This window comes from Leptopilina boulardi, unplaced genomic scaffold (genome assembly GCF_019393585.1).
Source record: "Leptopilina boulardi isolate dan_hultmark-lab unplaced genomic scaffold, ZJU_Lbou_2.1 LbouV2_341, whole genome shotgun sequence".
NCBI classification, from domain to species: Eukaryota; Metazoa; Arthropoda; class Insecta; order Hymenoptera; family Figitidae; genus Leptopilina; species Leptopilina boulardi.
The window spans coordinates 3,736,190-3,758,903 of NW_026137909.1; the positions used below are offsets into that span (position 1 = coordinate 3,736,190).

Genomic DNA, 22,714 nt, shown 5'->3' on the forward strand with positions numbered 1-22,714 from the left:
AACAAAATTTTTTTTTTACAAATTTTTTAAAAGATGATAAATTTATAGAAAAAAGTGAGATTTAATGGAGAGATTTTTCCCAGTATAGTAATTAATTTTTTTTAACCCTTAACTGGCACAATTTCGAGTTCGAACGTAAATGGCATAACGGGTCTGCTGGACCCGACGTATTCAAACGTGTATTGTACAGCCGGTATTTAATATTTTTGGACAAAAATTTAATCTGAGGTAGCTTATGATGTTTTTTTTCAAAATTTAATTAGTTTTACAGGGTTTAATTTATTTTAAGTTAGTTAAAAAAATTGTGAAAAATAAAAACAAAAAATTGCGTGTTTTTACTTAAAAATTCATGAGTTATTTAAATTTTTATATTATGAATTAAAAATTTAAGGTTACACTATTATTCATTAAGGAAAAAATTATCACAACAGCAGGACTTGCAAAAAGGTATTTTTTTGCATAATAAAATGTGACTTTTTAGGTTAAAATTAAAAATTTATGATTATTAATGTTTGAAGCTAATTTATTCTTTTTTATCGAATTAGTTGTATCAAAAAAATTATAAAATTACTAAAAAGAAAAAAAAAGAATTTGAAAGAATTTTTAATGAAAAAATTTTGAATTTTTGAAAAATTGAATTAAAATGATTGAAATAATTAATTTAGCGAAGAATTTTATTTAAAAATTTGGAAGTAATCGAATTTGGAAGAGATATAATTATGTTTTTCAGAAATAATTAAAATTTCAGGAGATATACAAAATGAATTTATAGTAAATTTGAATTGAGGAAGTTTTTTTACAAAGTTTAGAAAATAATTAAATTGAAAATAAATTTTAATTGAGAAATGTGTTAATTAATGGAAACTTTGAAGACTTTGATTAAAGTTATCGGAAATAATTAATTCAACAAAGAATTTAAGTTAAAAAGTTGAAAAATTATTAAATTTTAAAATAGTTGCAATTGTCGAAAACAATTGAATTTCAGGAGATTTTTAATCAAAATTTTCGTAAATTTAAATTTGCTCAGACCTCGGATTGACTTTAAGTCACAAAAAAAGTCGATTATTTCTATTTTAATTAAATTTAATTGGTTAATAAATACTTTAATTTAAATAACAAAGGTTATTGGAATATTACATTCATTTTTATTAATTCTGTAATGAGAATAATTCTATAAAAATATAATTAAGAAAATTTATTTTTGGAATAAATTTTCAAAATTTTAATTAAGTAGGACAAATTTGTAAAAAAAATTCTTAAAGATCCATTTTAAAAATTTTTTGAGGTCTAATTTAAGCAATTTATTCCAATTATTTAAAATTTTTGCATAGTTTTAATGATCAAAAAATTGTCGAACAATAATTAAGTTTTATAGATTTTTAAATTAATTTTTTTCAAATAATTGCATTGCAGAAGATTTTAAATTTAAAATAAATTTTCTGCAAATTTAAACTGCTGTAGTTTTTTTTTATTTCTGCGATATTTCAATTTTAGAGTTTATGTTTGAAACTTTTTTAAATAATTGAATTTTTAAATAAATATTAAAATTATTAAAAATAATTGAATTTTTGAAAAGTTAATTTATTTGTTAAATTATCGACAATAATTAAATTTTACAGAAGAATATTATAAATATCATTAAAAGTATTGAATTTCAGAAGAATTATAATTACAATAATTTTTTTAGAAAGTTTTAGATCGGATTGACTTTAGAAAGAGAAAAAAGACGTTTTAGTCAATTTTCATTACAAGAAAAATAGATGAAGTCGATATTTTTTATTTTCAATAAATTTTATTAGTTAATAAATATTTCATTATTATTAAATATTAACATTAATTATTAGAAATTAAATAAATTTTTTGTTATTTTATAATGAAAATGTTTCACAGGAATATTTCCATCAACTTTTTTTTTTTTAATTTCAGAATTAAACTATAAATTTTTTTTTAAGATTTCAATTCAATAGGACAAATTTGGAAAAAAAATAATTTAAAGAAAATTTATTTCCAGTTCTAATAATTGCCAAAATTTATTGAAATTATTATTCTTATTATTATAAACTGGGACAAAACATCAATGAAGAATTTAAAGTTACTTTAAAAGAAGAAAAAAATTCCAAGTCATTGTACAAATTATTCGAATTCAAAATTTTGGCAAATGTTTTAAATAATTAAATTTTCAAAGAAATTGATAAAAATATTATTGAAAAAAATTTATTTTTTAATTGAAATTGTTGTAAATTTGAATTTGCTGAAAATTATTGACAAAATTTTTAACAATAATTGAATTTTTTAAAGAATTTTTAATAAAAAAATTTGAATTTTTGAAAAATTGAATTAAAATTATTGAAATAATATAGCGAAGAATTTTGGATATAAATTTTTGATGAGATATATATTTAAGTTTTTCAGAAATAATTAAAATTTCAGGAGATATACAAAAAGAATTTTTGTAAATTTCAATTGAAGAAGATTTTTTAGAAAGTTCAGAAGATAATTGAATTTAAAAAAAAAATTAATTGAGAAATATGTTTATAAATCGAATTTTTGAAGACTAATTAAAGTTATCAGAAATAATTAATTCCAAAAAGAATTTAATTTAAAAAATTTGAAAAATTATTAAATTTTAAAATTGTTGTAGTTACAATTGTTTGAAAACGAATTGAATTTCAGGAGATTTTTAATTAAAATTTTCATAAATTTAAATTGTTGAATATTTTTTTTTAAAGATTTATACAATAATTGAATTTAAGAAAAATTTTGTATTGAAAAAGTGTTTTTTAAATAATAAAATTTTCAGAAATTTTTGATGAAAAAAATATTTTGTTCAAAAAAAGTCGAAAAAGTCACATTTTATAAAAATAATTCGAAATAATCGCATTCATTGAAAAAAGTCGATAATAGTCGAAAAAGTCGTGCAATTTTTTTTGGTTTAAATTTGGATTTTTGTGAAATATCCCATTATTCGAGTTTCAAGATATAATTAGGAAAAATGATTGAAAAATAAGGGAAAATAGGAAAATATTCATAAAAAAAGGGGGTAAAAGGGAAATTTTTTAAAATAGAGGAAAATTAGGACAATAGGAAAACACTGTGAAGCCTATATCATATGTGAACGTTTTTAATGGTGAGAATATAAAAATACTTTTTTATCAACAATAATTTTGTTAATATTAATTTTTAATTAATAAAATAAAGTTTTATTTTTAAAATACTCATAAGAAATTCTAAGGTATACCTGATTATATCATCATGAATCGAATCGCAATTTTGCATCTGGTCATCGTCATTTTGGTTTTCCCCTAAACATTATTTTGAGAAATTTTTTTTGTTCTTATTTTTATTTATTATTGTTATTATTATTATTTGTTTGAAAATAAGTTTTCTTAATTTTTTTCATAATTAATTAATTAATTAATTATTTTTTCATTATTTATAAAAATATCGAATTTCTTTATTAATTTTTTCATTTTTAAAAATTTTATAATAAATAATTTGAATGATTTTTGTTTAAAAATTTTTCGAATATAATAAAATTCTTTAAAATTGATGTTGGTAAATTTTACATATTTAATGAACATAAATGTTTTATTGAGATTTATATATGTATATCTATATTTTTTTGAACACACATATACACACACGTGGGCGCGCTTTCAATTGAATCAGCTTAAATTTAATCTATATAGAAATATTTCATACCTTCAATAATTTTGTGATCTAAAATTGGTAACAAATTTTACTAAGTGATTTTAATAATTTAAATCCATCAATTTCATTTCACTAGAGATATATACATATGACAATGTAAAATATTCAAAAAGAAGATAATTTATATTTTAAAAGCCACGAGTTTTAATCTGTAATTACTCTTTGCAAATGTGTCAAAAAGTTTTTGGTAGAAAAAAATTTTTATTGAAATATTTTTTTTCTTTTTTTTTTTTAAATATTCCACTTTTATGTTTCAATGATTGTCGAATTTTAATCCCTTTTTTCCCTACATTTTCTTTTACATTTTATTTTTACACATTATTACTAGTTTTATTTAAAAATTTTAATATTTATTTTACTTTTTTTTTCTAAATATTCTATTCTTGTTATTTTAAATTGAATAATTTATTTCAAAAATAGAAAAAAATAAATGATAAATTATAATTGTCAATAAATATTAATTAAATAAAAAAAAATCGTAAAACATAACCTCAAAATTCAGTTTCTTAACTAATACTTATATACTCACAATTATATAATTAGAAAGAAAATAAATAATTCTATTGAAAAAAAAAACGATAGAAAATATAAAAGATTTTGAGTAACTTGATTTAAAATAATTACGGAAAATAAATTATCCGGACCTAATTGTGAATTGTTTAAATCAAGAAAGTTTGAAAACTTGTCATAATGGAAAGACATCAAATTAATTTTTCAATGATTTGTCAAAAAACACGAGAAAAAGATTTATTTTTAGTTTAAATTATATTTTCTTTTAAATGTCAAAAAAAAAAAAAAAAACGCAAAACTTTTAGATGAGAAATTTGTCAAATTTTCTACCACAAACACATACAATGAGTCGACTTTCTTTTTTGTCTTTTACACAAAAATAAACAAACTACAAAAGAATTTTTCGGTTCTCGGATTTTTTTTATTCTTTTTTTTTTTTGTTGCGAGAAAAAAAAAACAAAAAACCGCCATTAGTAATTTGCAGTCAAGCGACAGGCATCGCATTTTTTTTTCCTTCTGTCATTTTGAAATTTTTTTTTTATTTTTTAGTGAATTTTACACATAGTTTATAAAATGACACTTACAATCGTTATTCGGCAAAATGGAATTTTCAGACATTTTTCTTCTTATTTATCGGGTGGTGCAAAATTTCTACACGGCAAACAAGTCTGTTTTTCCCCACAAGAAAGAGGACAGACAGACATGAAAAAAGAAATCCAAAGAATCGTTACCGTTAATCAATTGAGCAGTAGTGGCGCCTTTATACGGAAAGCTTGCGAACTTCTATGTTAAGTATTGGATGATATGGATAGTGTATTCAAAAATTCAAAATAAATAAAATATTGTGAGAAGCGGGTTAACAAAAGAAAATTATAAGGTAAATTATACTATAGACACGGAATTTTTTTTTTAGAATATATTTATATTGTGATTACGCAAATTGTAATTGTAAGTGGAAAAAAGTAAACTTTAATACAAGATAGAAAAGAACAGAAGATATATCTGTCTATTTCTCTCTCATTTTTATGTGTTACGACTTTCGCCGAAACATTTGTGCGTTGGTCCATATAGTATTAAGATCTGAAATCATGGGAAAAATAACCTAATTATAAAGGCTAAAGTAGAATAGCTTCGCAAAAGTCGTTCGCAAACGTGAAACATGAGTTAAAAAAGGACAGAGATATATTTGTATCCTTTTCTATCTCATGCATATCTTATCAGACATCTTGACGTTTTGTAATTTTTTCTTAAGGCCTGAGCAGAATAGAAACGTAACCCCAATCGTAATCGCAAACCCAACCGGAAGAATGAGTTAGAGAAGGATAGACATATTGTTTGTCCTTGTCTAACTAATTCTTCCGATTGCGTTTGCGATTACGATTCCAGTTACGTTTCTATTCTGCTTAGGCCTTTAAGGCCAGGTCCAAGTGAGGCAGCGCCATCTACATTGATACTGAAATGTTGGAAAATTTTCAACAGCCTTTTCTTGAAAACAAGATGGTAAAATGCTTTTTCCTTTATGGATGATTGATTATTGGCAAGATATACATCAGCTAAAACTTTTTTTGAGTTAAAATAATAAAAAAAATTTCATTTCAATAAATTAAATATGAGCACTTTTTTCACAAAAACTGTAACAGTACTTTCTCAGAAATTACAATCAGAAATTACAATCAAAAATGCAATTTCCATTTGGAAAATTAATAAACGCTAAAAAATACACGACCTAAGATTTACCAATCACGAAAATAACAAAAAAAAAGTATTTTAACATAACATATTTTACTCATTATGACAGCCGTTTGGCAGGTTATATATGTCACCAGACGTTTCGCAGTTTTGCCGAAAGGAGGAGATTGGCGCTGTTGCTAACCACCTGAAATACATAATCTACCAAAGGGCTGTCACAATCAGTAAAGCAGTATCAATATGTTAAATATTTAATAAAATTTTTTTTTTTATTTTCGTGTTTGGTAAATCTTAGGTCGTGTATTTTTTAGCGTTTATTAATTTTCCAAATGGAAATTGCATTTTTGATTGTAATTTCTGAGAAAGTACTGTTACAGTTTTTGTGAAAAAAGTGCTCATATTTAATTTATTGACATGAAATTTTTTTTATTATTTTAACTCAAAAAAAGTTTTAGCTGATGTATATCTTGCCAATAATCAATTATCCATAAAGAAAAAACCATTTTACCATCTTGTTTTCAAGAAAAGGCTGTTGAAAATTTTCCAAAATTTCAGTATCAATGTAGATGGCGCTGCCTCACTTGGACCTGGCCTTAAGGCTGCTCGCACAAGAAAAGACGGAGCAGTGTGCAGGATGTGTTTCAAATGAGGTAGAAAAAGAAGGATGAGCGATATTTCTGTCCTTTTCTAACTCATTTGAATCATATCCTGCACACTTCTCCGTCTTTTCTTGTGCGAGCGCTCTAAGGCCTAAGCAGAATATATTCTTGAACGGTAACGCAATCGTAAACGGAGACGTAAGAGGTTGGTTTCCACTATTCTCACTCGCTATTTGTTATAATTCTCGTCAACTACTGCACCCTGCTCTAATAAAATTTTAGTGACTTTCTTATTAAAATTAAAAGTTACTATAAAAATTACTAAATTTTTACTACAGCAGGGTGCAGTAGTTTACAAGAATTATGACAAATGTCGAGTGGGGACAATGGAAACCAACCAAGAATGAGTAAGAGAAGGATAGTAAATATCTTTATTCTTCACTCACTCATTATTGTGTTCCCATTCAAGGGTTGGTTTCCACTGTCCATTCTCGTCAGCTACCGTAAAAAATTTAGTGACGTTATAGTAACTTTTATTTTTAACAATAAAATCACTAAATTTTCACTAGAGCATGGTGCGGTAAGAGATGGGTTGTGACCAGGGTTGCATAGTTACGCGTAACTCAGAGTTTTTTACGTAAATTACATGGGTTTTTTACATTTGTAAAATACGTATAATACTCTCCACCATAGAAAAATGCATTGTTTTTGAAAAATTTCAGGTAATTTACATATGTAATATACGTAAAAAACTCTATGTTATTTACCTGAGGTATATTACATACGCAACCCTGGTTGTGACTCGTCACGGGTAGGTTCCGATGTAAATTACGTAATTTAAGTAATTTACGTCAAAAACTGTTTTCATAATTCTTATAAATTTATTACTTAAATTATTAAATTTATAATTTAATTATTTTAAACAAGTGTATATTGTATATATCAATTCGAAAATCATAAATTTAAGGTTAGGTTTGATACACGTAAATTACTGTAGGAATCTAAAAGCAGTTCCATAATAGGTGCAAAATCCAAGTACAAGATTTTGATTGGCTATACTGATGGAAATTGAGCGAATTTTCAGTGCCAGCCAATCAAAAATTAGTCATGAAGTTCTATAAGAAAGAATGCTTTTATACGTGCCGTACCCTGCACTGCTATTTACCCAGTAAAAAAAAAAGTATAGACAGTAAGGAAAAAGTATAGACTCATAGCTTAGTGGCTATACCGTTCGGCATGTAATGACGGTATAGAGACGTTACGGTGTATACTTTTTTCTTACCGTGAATACGGTTCACCTGGATTGTTTGAATTGATGTGTATTAACGCGATTTGACATTGTCAATGAAAAAGCCGATTGTTTTGAAGTGTAATAATGCCGATTACGAGGAGGAGCGACGAAATTTTATCTAAAAGTTAAAAAGGTAAATGTGACAGGCACGAGACCTGCGAGAGTTGTTACCACTGGATTGAGGAAATGCATCATTACTGACAAAAAGTATTCGACAGAAACTTACCGACAGAAAGTTACTAGGAAGAGCGGCAAATTCAAATGGTCAAATTAAATTCGAATGAATATATACATAATTTAATGTAGTTTTTTTATTTTAAATCAAGTATAGTATTTTAAATAATTAAATACCGATATTAAATAATTAATGTTTATTATAAAAATTGACATATAGACATGAAAATTTTTTCATTTTTAGCATTTAAATCTGTGAAATAATGAAATATTGTAATTTTATTTTTTAATTACAAAAAATTTTTATTTTTTATTAATTATTAATAATTAAATTTTTTTCATAAAAATAAAAATGTACTGCAAAGAATATGTTTTATGCATTGAAAAATAAAAATTTGTTAAAATATATTATTTCTATATTTTGTAAATAAAGTTATTTATTAAAATAATTTTTTTATTTATAAAATTGAAATAGATTAAAAAATTAATGTTTTAAATTAAAAATTTTTTATTTGAATTAATATATGTAATTAACTATTATGAAAATTAATTAGTCGTTAAATTTTTTTTTTTTTTAATAATAACTAATCTTTTTTTACCTATAAACAAATTTAATTTTATTTTGAACAAAATTATATTTTTAATGATAAAAACTTTGTTATTTTACATAGAGACGAATAATATTATACTTTTTTTATTTGTGAGTGAGAAGTGACCAAAACCAAATAATTGTAAATCATCGTAAAAATATTTTAAAAGGGATAGAAACAAAACAATACATTTTAAAATTATACAACACAAGAATACTCGCAAATCGCATATACGCGTATGAAACAAATTATAAGCATTAAAAATTATTGTAGGATAAAAGAATGCGTTTAAATATAAAAGAAATTCACAAATAAAAAAATATCGTTTAAGAGTGTCGAACGGTCTCTGAAATTCTTTGGCATTCAATAATCGCCCTATAAAAACGGCACTGAACATGAAAATGATAAACATTGAGTTTAAAATACTTTTTTCTCAAAACGCGGACACTTTTTTCAAAATCGGAAAAAATACCAAGGATCCTTATCTTATAAATTTCTTAAATCCGAAAGATTGTGCAAATCTATACAAAAATGCGATTGTAAAACGAAAAGTACGAAAGTAATATAATGACAGCTGCGACATTGTGCTCCCTGCATGCTTCTGCCACCTAACGGCTGCAGGACGTAATAAACCTAAAATTATATTACTTTCGTACTTTTCGTTTTACAATCGCATTTGCGAGTATTCTTGTGTTGTATAATTTTAAAATGTATTGTTTTGTTTCTATCCCTTTTAAAATATTTTTACGATGATTTACAATTATTTGGTTTTGGTCACTTCTCACTCACAAATAAAAAAAGTATAATATTATTCGTCTCTATGTAAAATAACAAAGTTTTTATCATTAAAAATATAATTTTGTTCAAAATAAAATTAAATTTGTTTATAGGTAAAAAAAGATTAGTTATTATTAAAAAAAAAAAAAATTTAACGACTAATTAATTTTCATAATAGTTAATTACATATATTAATTCAAATAAAAAATTTTTAATTTAAAACATTAATTTTTTAATCTATTTCAATTTTATAAATAAAAAAATTATTTTAATAAATAACTTTATTTACAAAATATAGAAATAATATATTTTAACAAATTTTTATTTTTCAATGCATAAAACATATTCTTTGCAGTACATTTTTATTTTTATGAAAAAATTAAATTATTAATAATTAATAAAAAATAATAATTTTTTGTAATTAAAAAATAAAATTACAATATTTCATTATTTCACAGATTTAAATGCTAAAAATGAAAAAATTTTCATGTCTATATGTCAATTTTTATAATAAACATTAATTATTTAATATCGGTATTTAATTATTTAAAATACTATACTTGATTTAAAATAAAAAAACTACATTAAATTATGTATATATTCATTCGAATTTAATTTGACCATTTGAATTTGCCGCTCTTCCTAGTAACTTTCTGTCGGTAAGTTTCTGTCGAATACTTTTTGTCAGTAATGATGCATTTTCTCAATCCAGTGGTAACAACTCTCGCAGGTCTCGTGCCTGTCACATTTACCTTTTTAACTTTTAGATAAAATTTCGTCGCTCCTCCTCGTAATCGGCATTATTACACTTCAAAACAATCGGCTTTTTCATTGACAATGTCAAATCGCGTTAATACACATCAATTCAAACAATCCAGGTGAACCGTATTCACGGTAAGAAAAAAGTATACACCGTAACACGTCTCTATACCGTCATTACATGCCGAACGGTATAGCCACTAAGCTATGAGTCTATACTTTTTCCTTACTGTCTATACTTTTTTTTTACTGGGTAGTTCAGTTTATTCGTAAAGTAATTTTTGACAATTGAAGTTTTTAAATATATTTGAGAATATTACGTTTATAACAATGTTTACTGAATTCTGATAAAAGAAAAATTAAAAATTCCGCCTACACCAAATTTAAAAACTTATGTACGCAAAGATATAAAATCTCTTAGGAAAGTGAAAAAGAATTTAAAGGTTATGTTTGGTTTGTGTTTTTTTATAGTTTAATATGTCTATTCCATGTTCTTAAGCTCGTAAATTTCATCTGCAATTATAATATTTAAATAAATTAAATTTCATAATCATAATATATTTATTACATTGAACTATATTAATTTTTATTAAATAATTTTTTAAGTTTAAATAACTTTTTTGCAACATGGTAATTTTTAAATTAGATTTTTATTACAAATAAAAAAAAGGACTATTTCCTGTATTCAGTTATATTAAAATTTTTAATTAATCTTTCAGTACCGAAAATAATACTCCCGTTAAATATAAATTTAATTAAAGAGTAGGCAAGACTGAAGCGTGAATTACTTTCCGATGAAGGGGAAAGGTTGGCTGAACATAAATCGTCTTTTCCACTGAAAACCATTGTCGCTTTTCAAGTCGTTTACGTCCTTCTGAAATGGAAACACAATTATTTTTCTAAATTAAAATATATTTTTTTTTTGTTTTTATATTTAATTAACTTGAATTTATTTTTTTATTGAATTTTATACATGAAAATTTAAATTTAATATATGAGGCATTCCATGCAGGTATGAGACAATATTTTTAAATAATTATTTCTCCTACTTACTAAAATCAAATTATTATTGTTATTAGTATTTTTTAAAGAGAAAATTCTTAAACTTTAGGATAGTAAAAAGAGTTTTTTTTAAATTATGTAATTTATATAAAAAATTTAACTTTACGAAAATAAAAAAACTAGAATATTTAAAAGTTTACCTTTTCTTTTTTAATGATTGCAAAGCAACCTTAAACTCAAAAGGTTGGTTTCTATTGTCCCCGCACTCGCCTTTTGTAGTAATTCTCGACAACTACTGCACCCTGCTCTTGTAAAAATTTAGTGACTTTATTGTTAAAATTAATGGAGCATTTAGACCTTCGGCAAAAAATTTCCTTCACTTTGCATTTTCCGACATACACTTACCTGATTGGTTGTTCACAATCTGATTTATAATGGACAACCAATCAGATTTTTGCATTTCGGAAAATCAAAATTAAAAATTTTTTTTTACCAAAGATGTAAATGCTCCATAAAAGTTACTAAATTTTTACTAGAACAGGGTGCGGTAGTTGACGAGAATTATGCCAAATGGCTAGTGGGAATTTTGACTAAGAAACAAAAGTCTAAACTTTTTGTTTGTAAAAATCAATTTGAATAAACCCTAAATCAAACAAATGTATAAAAAAAAGTAAAATTGTCTTTAAATTACATAAATATTTGTATATTTTTATGAATTTCAAGTTATGAATATATTTTTGATATTGCTTAAATGCAAAACGCGTGGTGCGTTAGGTTGACACTATAAAATCAACAACGCGTTAAATAATTCTGTCGCGGTCGAATCGAATACGTTGAAACTAAAATAGATGGAAGTACACAACGAACTAGCGCACGCGATTGTTTTAGAATTCCAGTCATGTGCGATCACCCTTTCCGCTTGCCATTCGCCTCTCTTCCGCCACTCACCCTTACGAGATCCTAACTATATACTTGCTTGACTCAATTATTACTTACTACTACTTGTTAGTTGTTGTTTAAGTTAAAATTCCATCCCCCTCGCCATCAATTGCCGCCGCCCACTTTGTGTTGGTCCACACTTCTCAAGTCGTCTCTCAACTATTGCTCCCTTTTATAGATCCACAATAATAGTTTAATTATTTGCAAGCAAAAATTATTCTAGCACATGTACCACTTTTGCTTTCATTATTAGTTTTTTCTCAAAAAATGTGCTGTTAAATAATGAATCCGGTTAAAGTGAGAAATCTTTTGCAAGTGTAGTGAATGGATGAAGAGACAATTTCATCGTTTATCGGTAAGTTATACTCGGTTATTATTGAACATAACCTCACCGTAAAAAGTACAAAATGTATATTAAATATTATTTAACAACAAATTTCAACTCAAAATAATTTTTTGGTTTCAGAACAAAGAATTTGATTCAGAAGCTGCATGTTCCACAGATTTTATTGCAAATGAAACTGATGATATGACCTACGGAAATTTGCTATCAATTATTTTAGAAGGCGAAGAAACTGAACAAATTGTATTAGACAAATCAAAGCTTTGTTAATACAACAAATTGTATTGCCGATTTAACAATTTAGTTTTGTTATTTCAACTGTTCCCTAAAAATTTTCTTTGTTCATCAAACAATTCTGTTTGTTCACCGAACAATCCGAATAATTATAATAACAATCACATTTTAACCATTTTTTTGTCCCAAAAACAAATAGAACTGCTGGTTATATATTGACAAGCTACAAAATAACTTTGCTTCGAACACAAAAATTTTTTTTTAACGTTTTGTCTAATTATGTTATTTGTCAACCTTGCTGTAAGCTTACCGTGCAAGCTTACTGAGAAATCTTGCGATAATCTTATTGTGCAATTGAACAAAGAAATTTAAAATTTGAAAAATTTAAATAGTAAAAATCATTTTTATTAAAGTTGCATCTGGAACACCGTGTGGTTTAAAAAGAAAAATTGTGGAAACTATTGCTGTAAAATATTGTTATTAAGGAATTAATAAATTTTATTTAATTTTCAATAACAAATTGTTAATATTAATAAAATATTTATCAACTAATTAAATTTATTTTAAAAAAATGAACTTTTTAGTTTTTTCAAATAAACAAACGCTGAAGTAATAATCAAGCGAAATTTCATTTTTAAATATTGCCTCTGTTATATAAAACAGAAATTACGTAAAAATAACTTCACAATGTAAGTAAAATTATATAAAACAACCTTATAATTTTTTTTAACCTAGAATCACTAAATTCATATTATTGAATTGCGATTTCCTTCTTCCTGAATCGTTTAATTATCTATAATGTGATATTTCTATTAATAATTCTTAAATCGAAAATCGATTACCCTATATAAATATTTTAGTAGACTGAATAGTTAAATATTGTAAAATAAAATTATATTCAACAAATATCTCACACAGCACCCAAAATTCCCTGAAACTTGTCAGAACCTCACACGGCGAGGTTAGGAAACTTCAGTTGCAAGGTTCATACAAGTTTGTGTCGATGTTTAATAAATGTCCACATGAAAAGAATATTTACACGAAACTTTGAGGAAATATTACACTATAAATATTCACGTGCAATATTCAGTCAATGTTGTGTCAATATTGACATTACATTTTCGCCTAGTTATAAAACTTTCGTTTACTAATATAATAAGTATAGGTGAATATTGACACAACATTGACTGAACATTGCACGTGAATATTTATAGTGCAATATTTTCTCAAAGTTTCGTGTAAATATTCTTTTCATGTGGACATTTAAACATCGACACAAACTTGTAAGAACCTTGCCACTGAAGTTTCCTAACCTCGCCTTGTGAGGTTCTGTCAAGTTTCAGGGATTTTTGGGTGCTGTGTGGGATATTTCATTTTGTGATAATATATTGTATATGCTTCCCAGTTGAAAATTATTTCTTATTACAATGTTCTGTACAAAGTCAACGACAACAGATTTGTTAAAAATTTTGTCTATTTTGTGATGCCGTATAGCACTTTTTAAATATTAAATATGAAGGATCACAAAAATGTTTAAAAAAAACCTTTAATATTATCTAAAAAAGTAATATTTTTTAAATACAAGTTTAAAACTTATTTTATTAAATAAAAATCGATTACCGGCACAGAAATCTACATTATCGACTGACGGTAAAACAAAAATTAAAACATTATTTCTCTTTACGATCAGTCGATAATGTAGACTTCTATGTGGGTAATTTTTTAAATCATCATTTTCTTGCTTTTACCATAAGTCGATAATGTAGATGTCTGTGCCGGTAATCGATTTTTATTTAAAAAATTTTAGTTTTAACCCTGTATTTAAAAAATTACTTTTTTCTATTCTGGGCAGAAAGGGGGTGTCTTTTTGACAAATAATGTCCCATATATATGTTTATTTATATAAAAAAGTTGATTAAATATTTTACTATATGACTATATATTGTATGTACAATCGTTCTATATTTATAAAGAAGAACAATGAAAAAGGAAAATAAGATCCAATAAAATTAGTTGAGTCCCTTAGACTTTTTCTCCTCAAGATCCTGATTTCTATCTTTCAAATCTCTTTGATTGAGATAGAACGAGAATTTTTCTTTGAAGTTGATGCTTTATTTTTCTTTATATATACACTATTCTAAGTTTGAACTCAGAAAAGCTTTCTATCAAAGTGATATTCCTTTTACCTTATTCGCAACAAATGCACCTTGTGTATCAATATCTCGTGAAGCAACAGATAGAAAAAAAATTCGTTTGACATCTATCTTCATAATACATTTTTATTTTCCATATATTGTAATGTTTCCTAAGTTTTATTTATTTTAAAAAAGGTACTAGGAAACTCACATTATTTATTTGTATTTTAAAATAAAATATATTGTGTATTAAATTACTTTCGTATTTTTTTATTTAATTAACTTCAAAGTTGCAATTATTGAATAATTTTGAAAATTTAATCCTACATATCACCTAAACTTTCAGAAATATGGGAAACATTTTCTCAATATTCTAATATTGCAGAAATAATGGGAATATTTACACTACCGTCCGAAATTGTGCGAACTCTGCTTTTTCAACAACTATAAAACTGTTCAAATCTTCAAAAATATTAAATCTAAAATTTTTTCCTCTTTATTTTATTAAAGCTAATAAAATTCTGAAAGAAATGACACCTTGACAAAGAGAATATGTTAATTTTTCAATTAGATATCTAAGAAAAACCCAATTTTTAATGTTTTTACAATTTTTTTTATTTCTCTGGCAAAAATTAATATTTTTAAACGTTCTTAAGCTCATTGAAATCGTATTTTGTTATGCAATTCAAATTATATAAAACAATTCATGTACACATTCTTCGCTAGCGTATGCAAACCCTGAAAGTTGGCTCATAAAATGTCAAAAAATTGTGATTAATATTTATATGACAAAAAATGATCAGTAAAATGTATAAATCTTAAATTTACTTACATAAATCAGAGAAGTTTAGAATGATATATTTACTTGATTTTTAAACATTATATTTTATTGTAGAATTAAATTTAAATTTTTTGACATTTTATGAGCCAACTTTCACGGTTTGCATACGCTAGGGAAGAATGTGTACATGAATTGTTTTATATAATTTAAATTGCATAACAAAATACGATTTCAATGAGCCTAAGAACGTTTAAAAATATTAATTTTTGCCAGAGAAATAAAAAAAATAGTAAAAACATTGAAAATTGGGTTTTTCTTAGATATCTAATTGAAAAATTAACATATTCTCTTTGTCAAGGTGTCATTTTTTTCAGAATTTTATTAGCTTTAATAAAATAAAGAGGAAAAAATTTTAGTTTTAATATTTTTGAAGATTTGAACAGTTTTATAGTTGTTGAAAAAGCAGAGTTCGCACAATTTCGGACGGTAGTGTATGCAAATTGCAAAAATGGATTTTTTGAACTCTTATTCTCACAGAAAAAAAGGTGGATAAAAAGTTGTAAAGATAGAGAATAAATGTCGTTAGGATACAGGGTAAAGGATATATTTGTGATGGATAAAAATGTTACTAAAATATTACTAGAAAAATGAATGTCATATTTGAGTAAACTGTCTAATTTTAATAAAAATATTAGTAATTTTACACTTAACTTATTAAAACTACAAATTTTATATAAATAAGTAATTGCACGTGGAAATATTTTGCCTATAATTATTGTCTATTAATAAAAATATCTTTGACTAATACAACTGACGACAGTACGTAAATAATCAGAACTGGGAAATTACAACTCAACGTCTGTATTGTTGCACGAAAGCAGAGTTGGGTAGTAACTGAATTTTTTGTGCATATTAGGCTGTGTCAGTTCATCGAGATATTTCGAGTTCAAGATATGACGTCAGAGGTCTGGAGGGACAACAAACAAACGACACAATGTTATTCTAATCACATTTTACATTTTAACATTATTAAACAATATCCAGTATGCATGTTATTAAAAAAGATATAAAATATATATTTTAAGTGGGAATTACCGCAGCAGTAAAAGATTTCAAGTTAGTAAACAAACACCCCTAACCTCAAAATTTATATTTTATCACGAATTCAGAGAATCTATCAATGCAGTTGAATCAAATATATAACCAAATTAATTATCAACACACATTTTAATTTTATTAGATGTCAACAAGTGTTTTCCATGTTCAAAGTATGAATAAAATTGATGAAAGTGGAAACTAATTTTCTTCCCCATAAGAATAACATTGGGTCGTCTGTTTGTTTTCCCTACAGGCTTCTGAGGTCACACAATCGACTCTGACGTCACAAGGGACAGAGCCTAATAGGCACAAAAAATTCAGTTACTACCCAACTCTGCTTTCGTGCAACAATACAGACGTTGAGTTGTAATTTCCCAGTTCTGATTACACAGCCACACAAAAAAAAAAAAGTTCTGATCTGGGGGTCTGACTATATATTTTCTATGTCTTTTGGGTCGCTGAATCCGAATCCGAGGCCCATTCAACCCCATCACATCAGGTTTTTGAAAAAACCTCAAAAAACCAAAATGGCGGACACTTTTTTGGAAAATTTATCGGATTCGCTTGAAACTCGCTACTCGGGGGTTTTTGGGGTCGCTGATTACGAATTTAAAGTCAGTTTTCAAAAATTCAAAATGGCGGATCCAATATGGCGGACATTTTTTTGAAAAATTTGCCGGATTTGCTTGAAACTCGCTACTCGGGGGTTTTTGGGGTCTCTGATTACGAATTTGAAGTCAGTTTTCAAAAATTCAAAATGGCGGATCCATTATGGCAGGATTTTTTGTCAACTTTATTAGATTCGCTTGAAACTCGTTACATGAGGGTTTTTGAAGTCGCTGATTACGAATTTGAAGTCCAATTTACAAAATTTAAAATGGCGAATCCAATAAAGATGTTCTTTTGAGAAATCAAAAACTTGAGTGTTTTAATTCACCCGTATTTACTTTGTATCTTGCGTGTGCCTGCGTCCAGGGCACCTCCACGTGGTGTACATTGGGTAACGCAAATGCCGACGGTACATTATATAGTAAAATAGACGTGATAACATAAACATTGAAACTAAAGATATTACGCGCGTTTAATAGCACAAATTGTAGGTTTTTTTAGATTATGTCCGAATCCTGATATGATAAATTTAAACTGACTTCAAATTCGTAATCAGCGCCCCCAAAAACCCCCGAGTAGCAAGTTTCAAGCAAATCCAGCATTTTTCAAACAAATATCCGCCATATTGGATCCGCCATTTTGAAAACTGACTTCAAATTCGTAATCAGAGACCCCAAAAACCCCCGAGTAGCGAGTTTCAAGCAAATCCGGTAAATTTTTCAAAAAAATGTCCGCCATATTGGATCCGCCATTTTGAATTTTTGAAAACTGACTTTAAATTCGTAATCAGCGACCCCAAAAACCCCCGAGTAGCGAGTTTCAAGCGAATCCGATAAATTTTCCAAAAAAGTGTCCGCCATTTTGGTTTTTTGAGGTTTTTTCAAAAAACTGATGTGATGGGGTTGAATGGGCCTCGGATTCGGATTCAGCGACCCAAAAGACATAGAAAATATATAGTCAGACCCCCAGATCAGAACTTTTTTTTTTTTTTTGTGTGGCTGTGTTATTTACGCACTGTCGTCAGCTGTCAGTTGTATTAGTCAAAGATATTTTTATTAATAGACAATAACTTGAAATCTTTTACTGCTGCGGTAAATCCTACTTAAAATATATATTTTATATCTTTTTTAATAACATGCATACTGGATATTGTTTAATAATGTTAAAATGTAAAATGTGATTAGTAAACAAACTTTTCTAACCTCAATATTTATATTTTATCACGAATTCAGAGAATCTATCAATGCAAATGAATCAAATATATAACAAAATTAATTATCAACACACATTTTAATTTTATTATATGTCAACAAGCGTTTTCCGTGTTTAAAGTATGAATAAAATTAATGAAAGTGGAAACAAATTTTCTTCCCCGTAAGAATAACGGTTTGTTGTCCCTCCAGGCCTCTGACGTCATATCTTGAGCTCAAAATATCTCGATGAACTGACACAGCCTAATTGGGAACGGTGGTCTAGTAACAATCTAGTAACTTTTACCCATTCTCTCCCTCCATTTTGTTTTTTCTACTCTTTCTAACCTATTAATTGAAGAGAGACAAAGAAAGAAAATGGAGGGAGAGAATGGGTCCCCACCAGATGGCGTATTGCAGTTTAGCCGATCCCAATATGCACAAAAAATTAAGTTACTACCCAACTCTGCTTTCGTGCAACAATACAGACGTTGAGTTGTAATTTCCCAGTTCTGATTATTTACGTTATTACGTACTGTCGTCAGCTGTCAGTTGTATTAGTCAAAGATATTTTTATTAATAGACAATAATTATAGGAAAAATATTTCCACGTGCAATTTACTTATTTATATAAAATTTGTAGATTTAATAAGTTAAGTGTAAAATTACTAATATTTTTATTAAAATTAGACAGTTTACTCAAATATGACATCCATTTTTCTAGTAATATTTTAGTAAGATTTTTATCCATCACAAATATATCCTTTACCCTGTATCCTAACGACTTTTATCCTCTATCTTTACAACTTTTTACCCACCTTTTTTTCTGTGCTAATATGGTTTCCCCTCTTAATACAAAATACTACAAGAATTCAATGCAGTTTAATTTTTTTTAATTTTAGAAGAAATAGCTCTATAGGAGAGAAAAAGAACAGAGAATTGAGAATAATAAGTCGTTTCGACAGATTGTTAGCCAATTGTGTGCGTGGCAAAAAAAAACACTTCACTCAGATCGGACGTTACTTTGCCATGAGTCTTGATTTTCGATTAGACGTGATGCGTGCAAACTCCAATCGGAATGCAGAAAACCCTAAAGGATCTGCATTGCAAATTTCATTTTCTTAATGGGAAATGGAGCAGCGTTGCCCCTCATGCAACATGAAGACCGTTCACCATCTCTCTGCCATTACCACTATATATATATATATCGAAAGTCGGAAAGAATCAGCAACTGTGTAACGGTTTGGAAATTCCAGCAGAATGTTTCATAAATTTTATTTTCTTCATCGAGAGTGAGAGAGAAAGAGAAAGATTAAAGTCGATAATTTCCGTTACCGTGTTTCAATCTTTATAAATAATTGATTTTTCATCTCGCTAAAACTTCGATTCTGAAATTTGCATCATACATTGAAAAATATTTATAAGAAGAAAAATCTACGAGTAGACTTTTTAGAGTGGTTATCAAAAAGTTTTTTGAAATCGATGGAGAAAAAAAAAAAGTTTTCTTATTCAATTGACTCGAATTGCTGTATATATAGCTATTGGTCTCTCGACCCTTTTTGGTCAATCTCCCTATTGGAACGATATCCCAGTCCATCTATATAGAATCCACTATACCCATACTCGCGTATATGTTAGACACGTAGTGGCAAGGTAAACGTGAAAAGTTCGCAATGAGGATATTTGTCGGGTACACGACGTGACCTGTCGATAACCTGTACAACATGTTTGAACTGGGTCAAAATGGAATCAATCATAACGAAAACCTGTTCGTCTTTGAATGACTGGACAGTTCGACATCAAGTGCACTAAAGATATATATATATATAACAACTCACATTTAGGTTTCGAAGAGTATAGAACATATATATTCTCAACATCGTGGCGTTCTGTCGATTTTAGTTTCTGACATATAGAAGAGGCGTCGTTTCTCTTATCTAGTTACAGCTTTGTTTTCAAACCACATTTCCTCCTTTGACCTCCTTTAAGTTTTATCGGGAAGCGCGACACAACTTTTCTAGCAAAAAAAAAAAAAAAATAAAAATCGTTCTATAAAAAATGAAAAATAGTGTCTTATATTTGTAACAAAACTCGTTTTGTCATTTTATGCATAAAAGTTCTCTCTGAAAGAAAAGTAAAAATATCAATTATTTATATGTGTGTTTTTAAGTTCTCTGTAAAAAATGTTGTATAGCATAATGTGAGAAAATAGATTGGACCTCGGTATGATGGATCTTTTATTTTGATTTTAAAAGATTGGACTGTTTGGTCGAATCAGTTTTCAATAGATAACATCTTTTTTAAATATCATTATTTCTTTATTTTGTTCCAGAATAACATATGAGGATAATCATTTAAGTACAATATAATTCATAATATAAACTAATGAAAATATATAAATTTATAAATTAATTTCTATCTAAACTTGAATAACAATGATAAAGATAAAAATATAACAATTTTTAATTATTATAACAGCAGAAATCATAAAACATACAGAAATCCAACAATTGCTCAATCGTATTAACTAGAATAACATTTATTTTGTCAAAAACATAACGTAGAATTAAGAATTAACATTAAAATAGTATGATTAAAATTAACAATATTTAAACAAGTAAAATAGAAATAAATAATTATATATTTTAATATTATTAAGAGCTAACAAATATCTAAAAAGTTTAGACATAAAAATACCAATACTTTCTGCATTAATAATAAAACAAGAAAGAGAGTTCCATAAAGTTATAGCAGTAGCAACAAAAGAATTCTTATATTGTTCAGTTCGACAGAGAAGTGCCCTAAGTGTATTAGGAATTTCTCTCGAAGTAATATCACTTCTAAAAGTAAATCTTTCATACAAATAAAGAGGCTTCTTTGTATTTAAAGTTATGTATGTTAAATATCAGAGGTCTATTTTTAATATTCAACTATCCCAGTCTTTCACGACAAAGAGAAATATGTTTATCTCCTATTAGATTAAAAATAAATCTCACGTATGAAATGAAAAGTTACTCCAGCTTATCATTGAGTTCTTCCATCAGATCATTATAAACAGCACAACAATAGTCAAAATTAGGTAAGATCACAGAAGAGAAAATTAAATTTTCAATTTAATAGTAAGAGCTTTTCTATTTTATTTAAATTGATTCAATGTTGCGTAAACATTTCTACAAATTTGACCCAAATTTTTCTTCCAAGGAAGAGTTTAATTAAAAATAACTTCCAAATTCTTAATTGATATTGTACATAAGGAATAACTATATATTGTTCATCTTAATAGAAGACTTTTTTATATCCAAGTTACTTATGTTCCAAGATGAACCAATAATCATTAAATAACTTTTATTAAGATTGATTTTAAGTTCATTTGACTCTGCTTGGTATGCTGAAAAATATCTCTCAAATCATTTTTAAAAAGTATAAACAGTAAAGGAACCAATACCAAACCTTGTGGAAACCTGTTATAATAGGACCTCATTCAGATTTTTCACCATTTTGTCCATACTGACAAAAGACAAATAGAACGTAAACCATTTTAAAACTGACGCTGCAAAACCAAAAGATTTTAATTTTAATAACAATAGACTATGAGGAACCATGTAAAAGGCCTTGCTAAAGTCAAAGAAAATAATTATAGTTACTTTCCTATTATCAACAGCATTAAGTATGTCATCAGTAATCTTAAGTAAAAGTGTCTGAGTATTTAATCCTTTACTATAGCCAGATTGAAATGGATCAAGAATATCATTAGACTACATATTTAATTAACTGAGTATGTACACACTTTTCAAGGCACTTTGACAGACTACACAAAATAGCAACCGGTCTATACTCTCCAGGATGTTTAGGAATTTTAACTTTATTAACAGGTTTAATAAGAACATTTCTCCATTCATCAGAAAAGATTGAGGTTTGCAGAGACTTATTGAAAAGATCAAGAATATAGGGAAGTAAAACAGACATCGCTTTTTTAACAATACTGATAGAATGACCATCGAATCCCTGCGCTTCAATCCTTATACCTTTTAAGGCATTTATAATGTCAGAAGGACAAATATCTTCAAAATAAAAAAGATTATCATCAAATTTAACATCAAGAAGGATATCAAAGAGATACCGATGCTTAATAAGATTCCGAATATCTGCACTTATCCACAGACACAAATTCTTTTTCTTTAGTTTATAAAAGCACTTAATGGCGCATGTTCATCTAACACTACATTGATAACATTACAAATAAAATTTAGTTTATCATCTACTGAATATAGTTGCAAAAATTT

The 22,714-nt window shown here is 26.6% G+C and overlaps 2 protein-coding genes across 3 annotated transcripts in view; one reads left to right on the top strand and one right to left on the bottom strand.

Moving 5' to 3' along the window:
- LOC127285743 (protein PFC0760c-like) overlaps window positions 1–5,092 on the bottom strand; it is a 31,602-nt gene extending 26,510 nt beyond the window's left edge. For both annotated transcript variants that reach the window (XM_051311890.1, XM_051311889.1), the window contains exons 1-2: window positions 4,806–5,092; window positions 3,239–3,302 (exon numbers count right to left, since the gene is read on the bottom strand). In XM_051311890.1, the coding sequence (XP_051167847.1) occupies window positions 3,239–3,302; window positions 4,806–4,839 (98 nt within the window). In that variant the 5' untranslated portion in view covers window positions 4,840–5,092. The remainder of the gene's footprint in view (window positions 1–3,238; window positions 3,303–4,805) is intronic.
- LOC127285775 (chymotrypsin-1-like) overlaps window positions 1–22,714 on the top strand; it is a 164,320-nt gene that overhangs the window by 77,210 nt on the left and 64,396 nt on the right. The gene's annotated exons all lie outside the window — the stretch shown is intronic.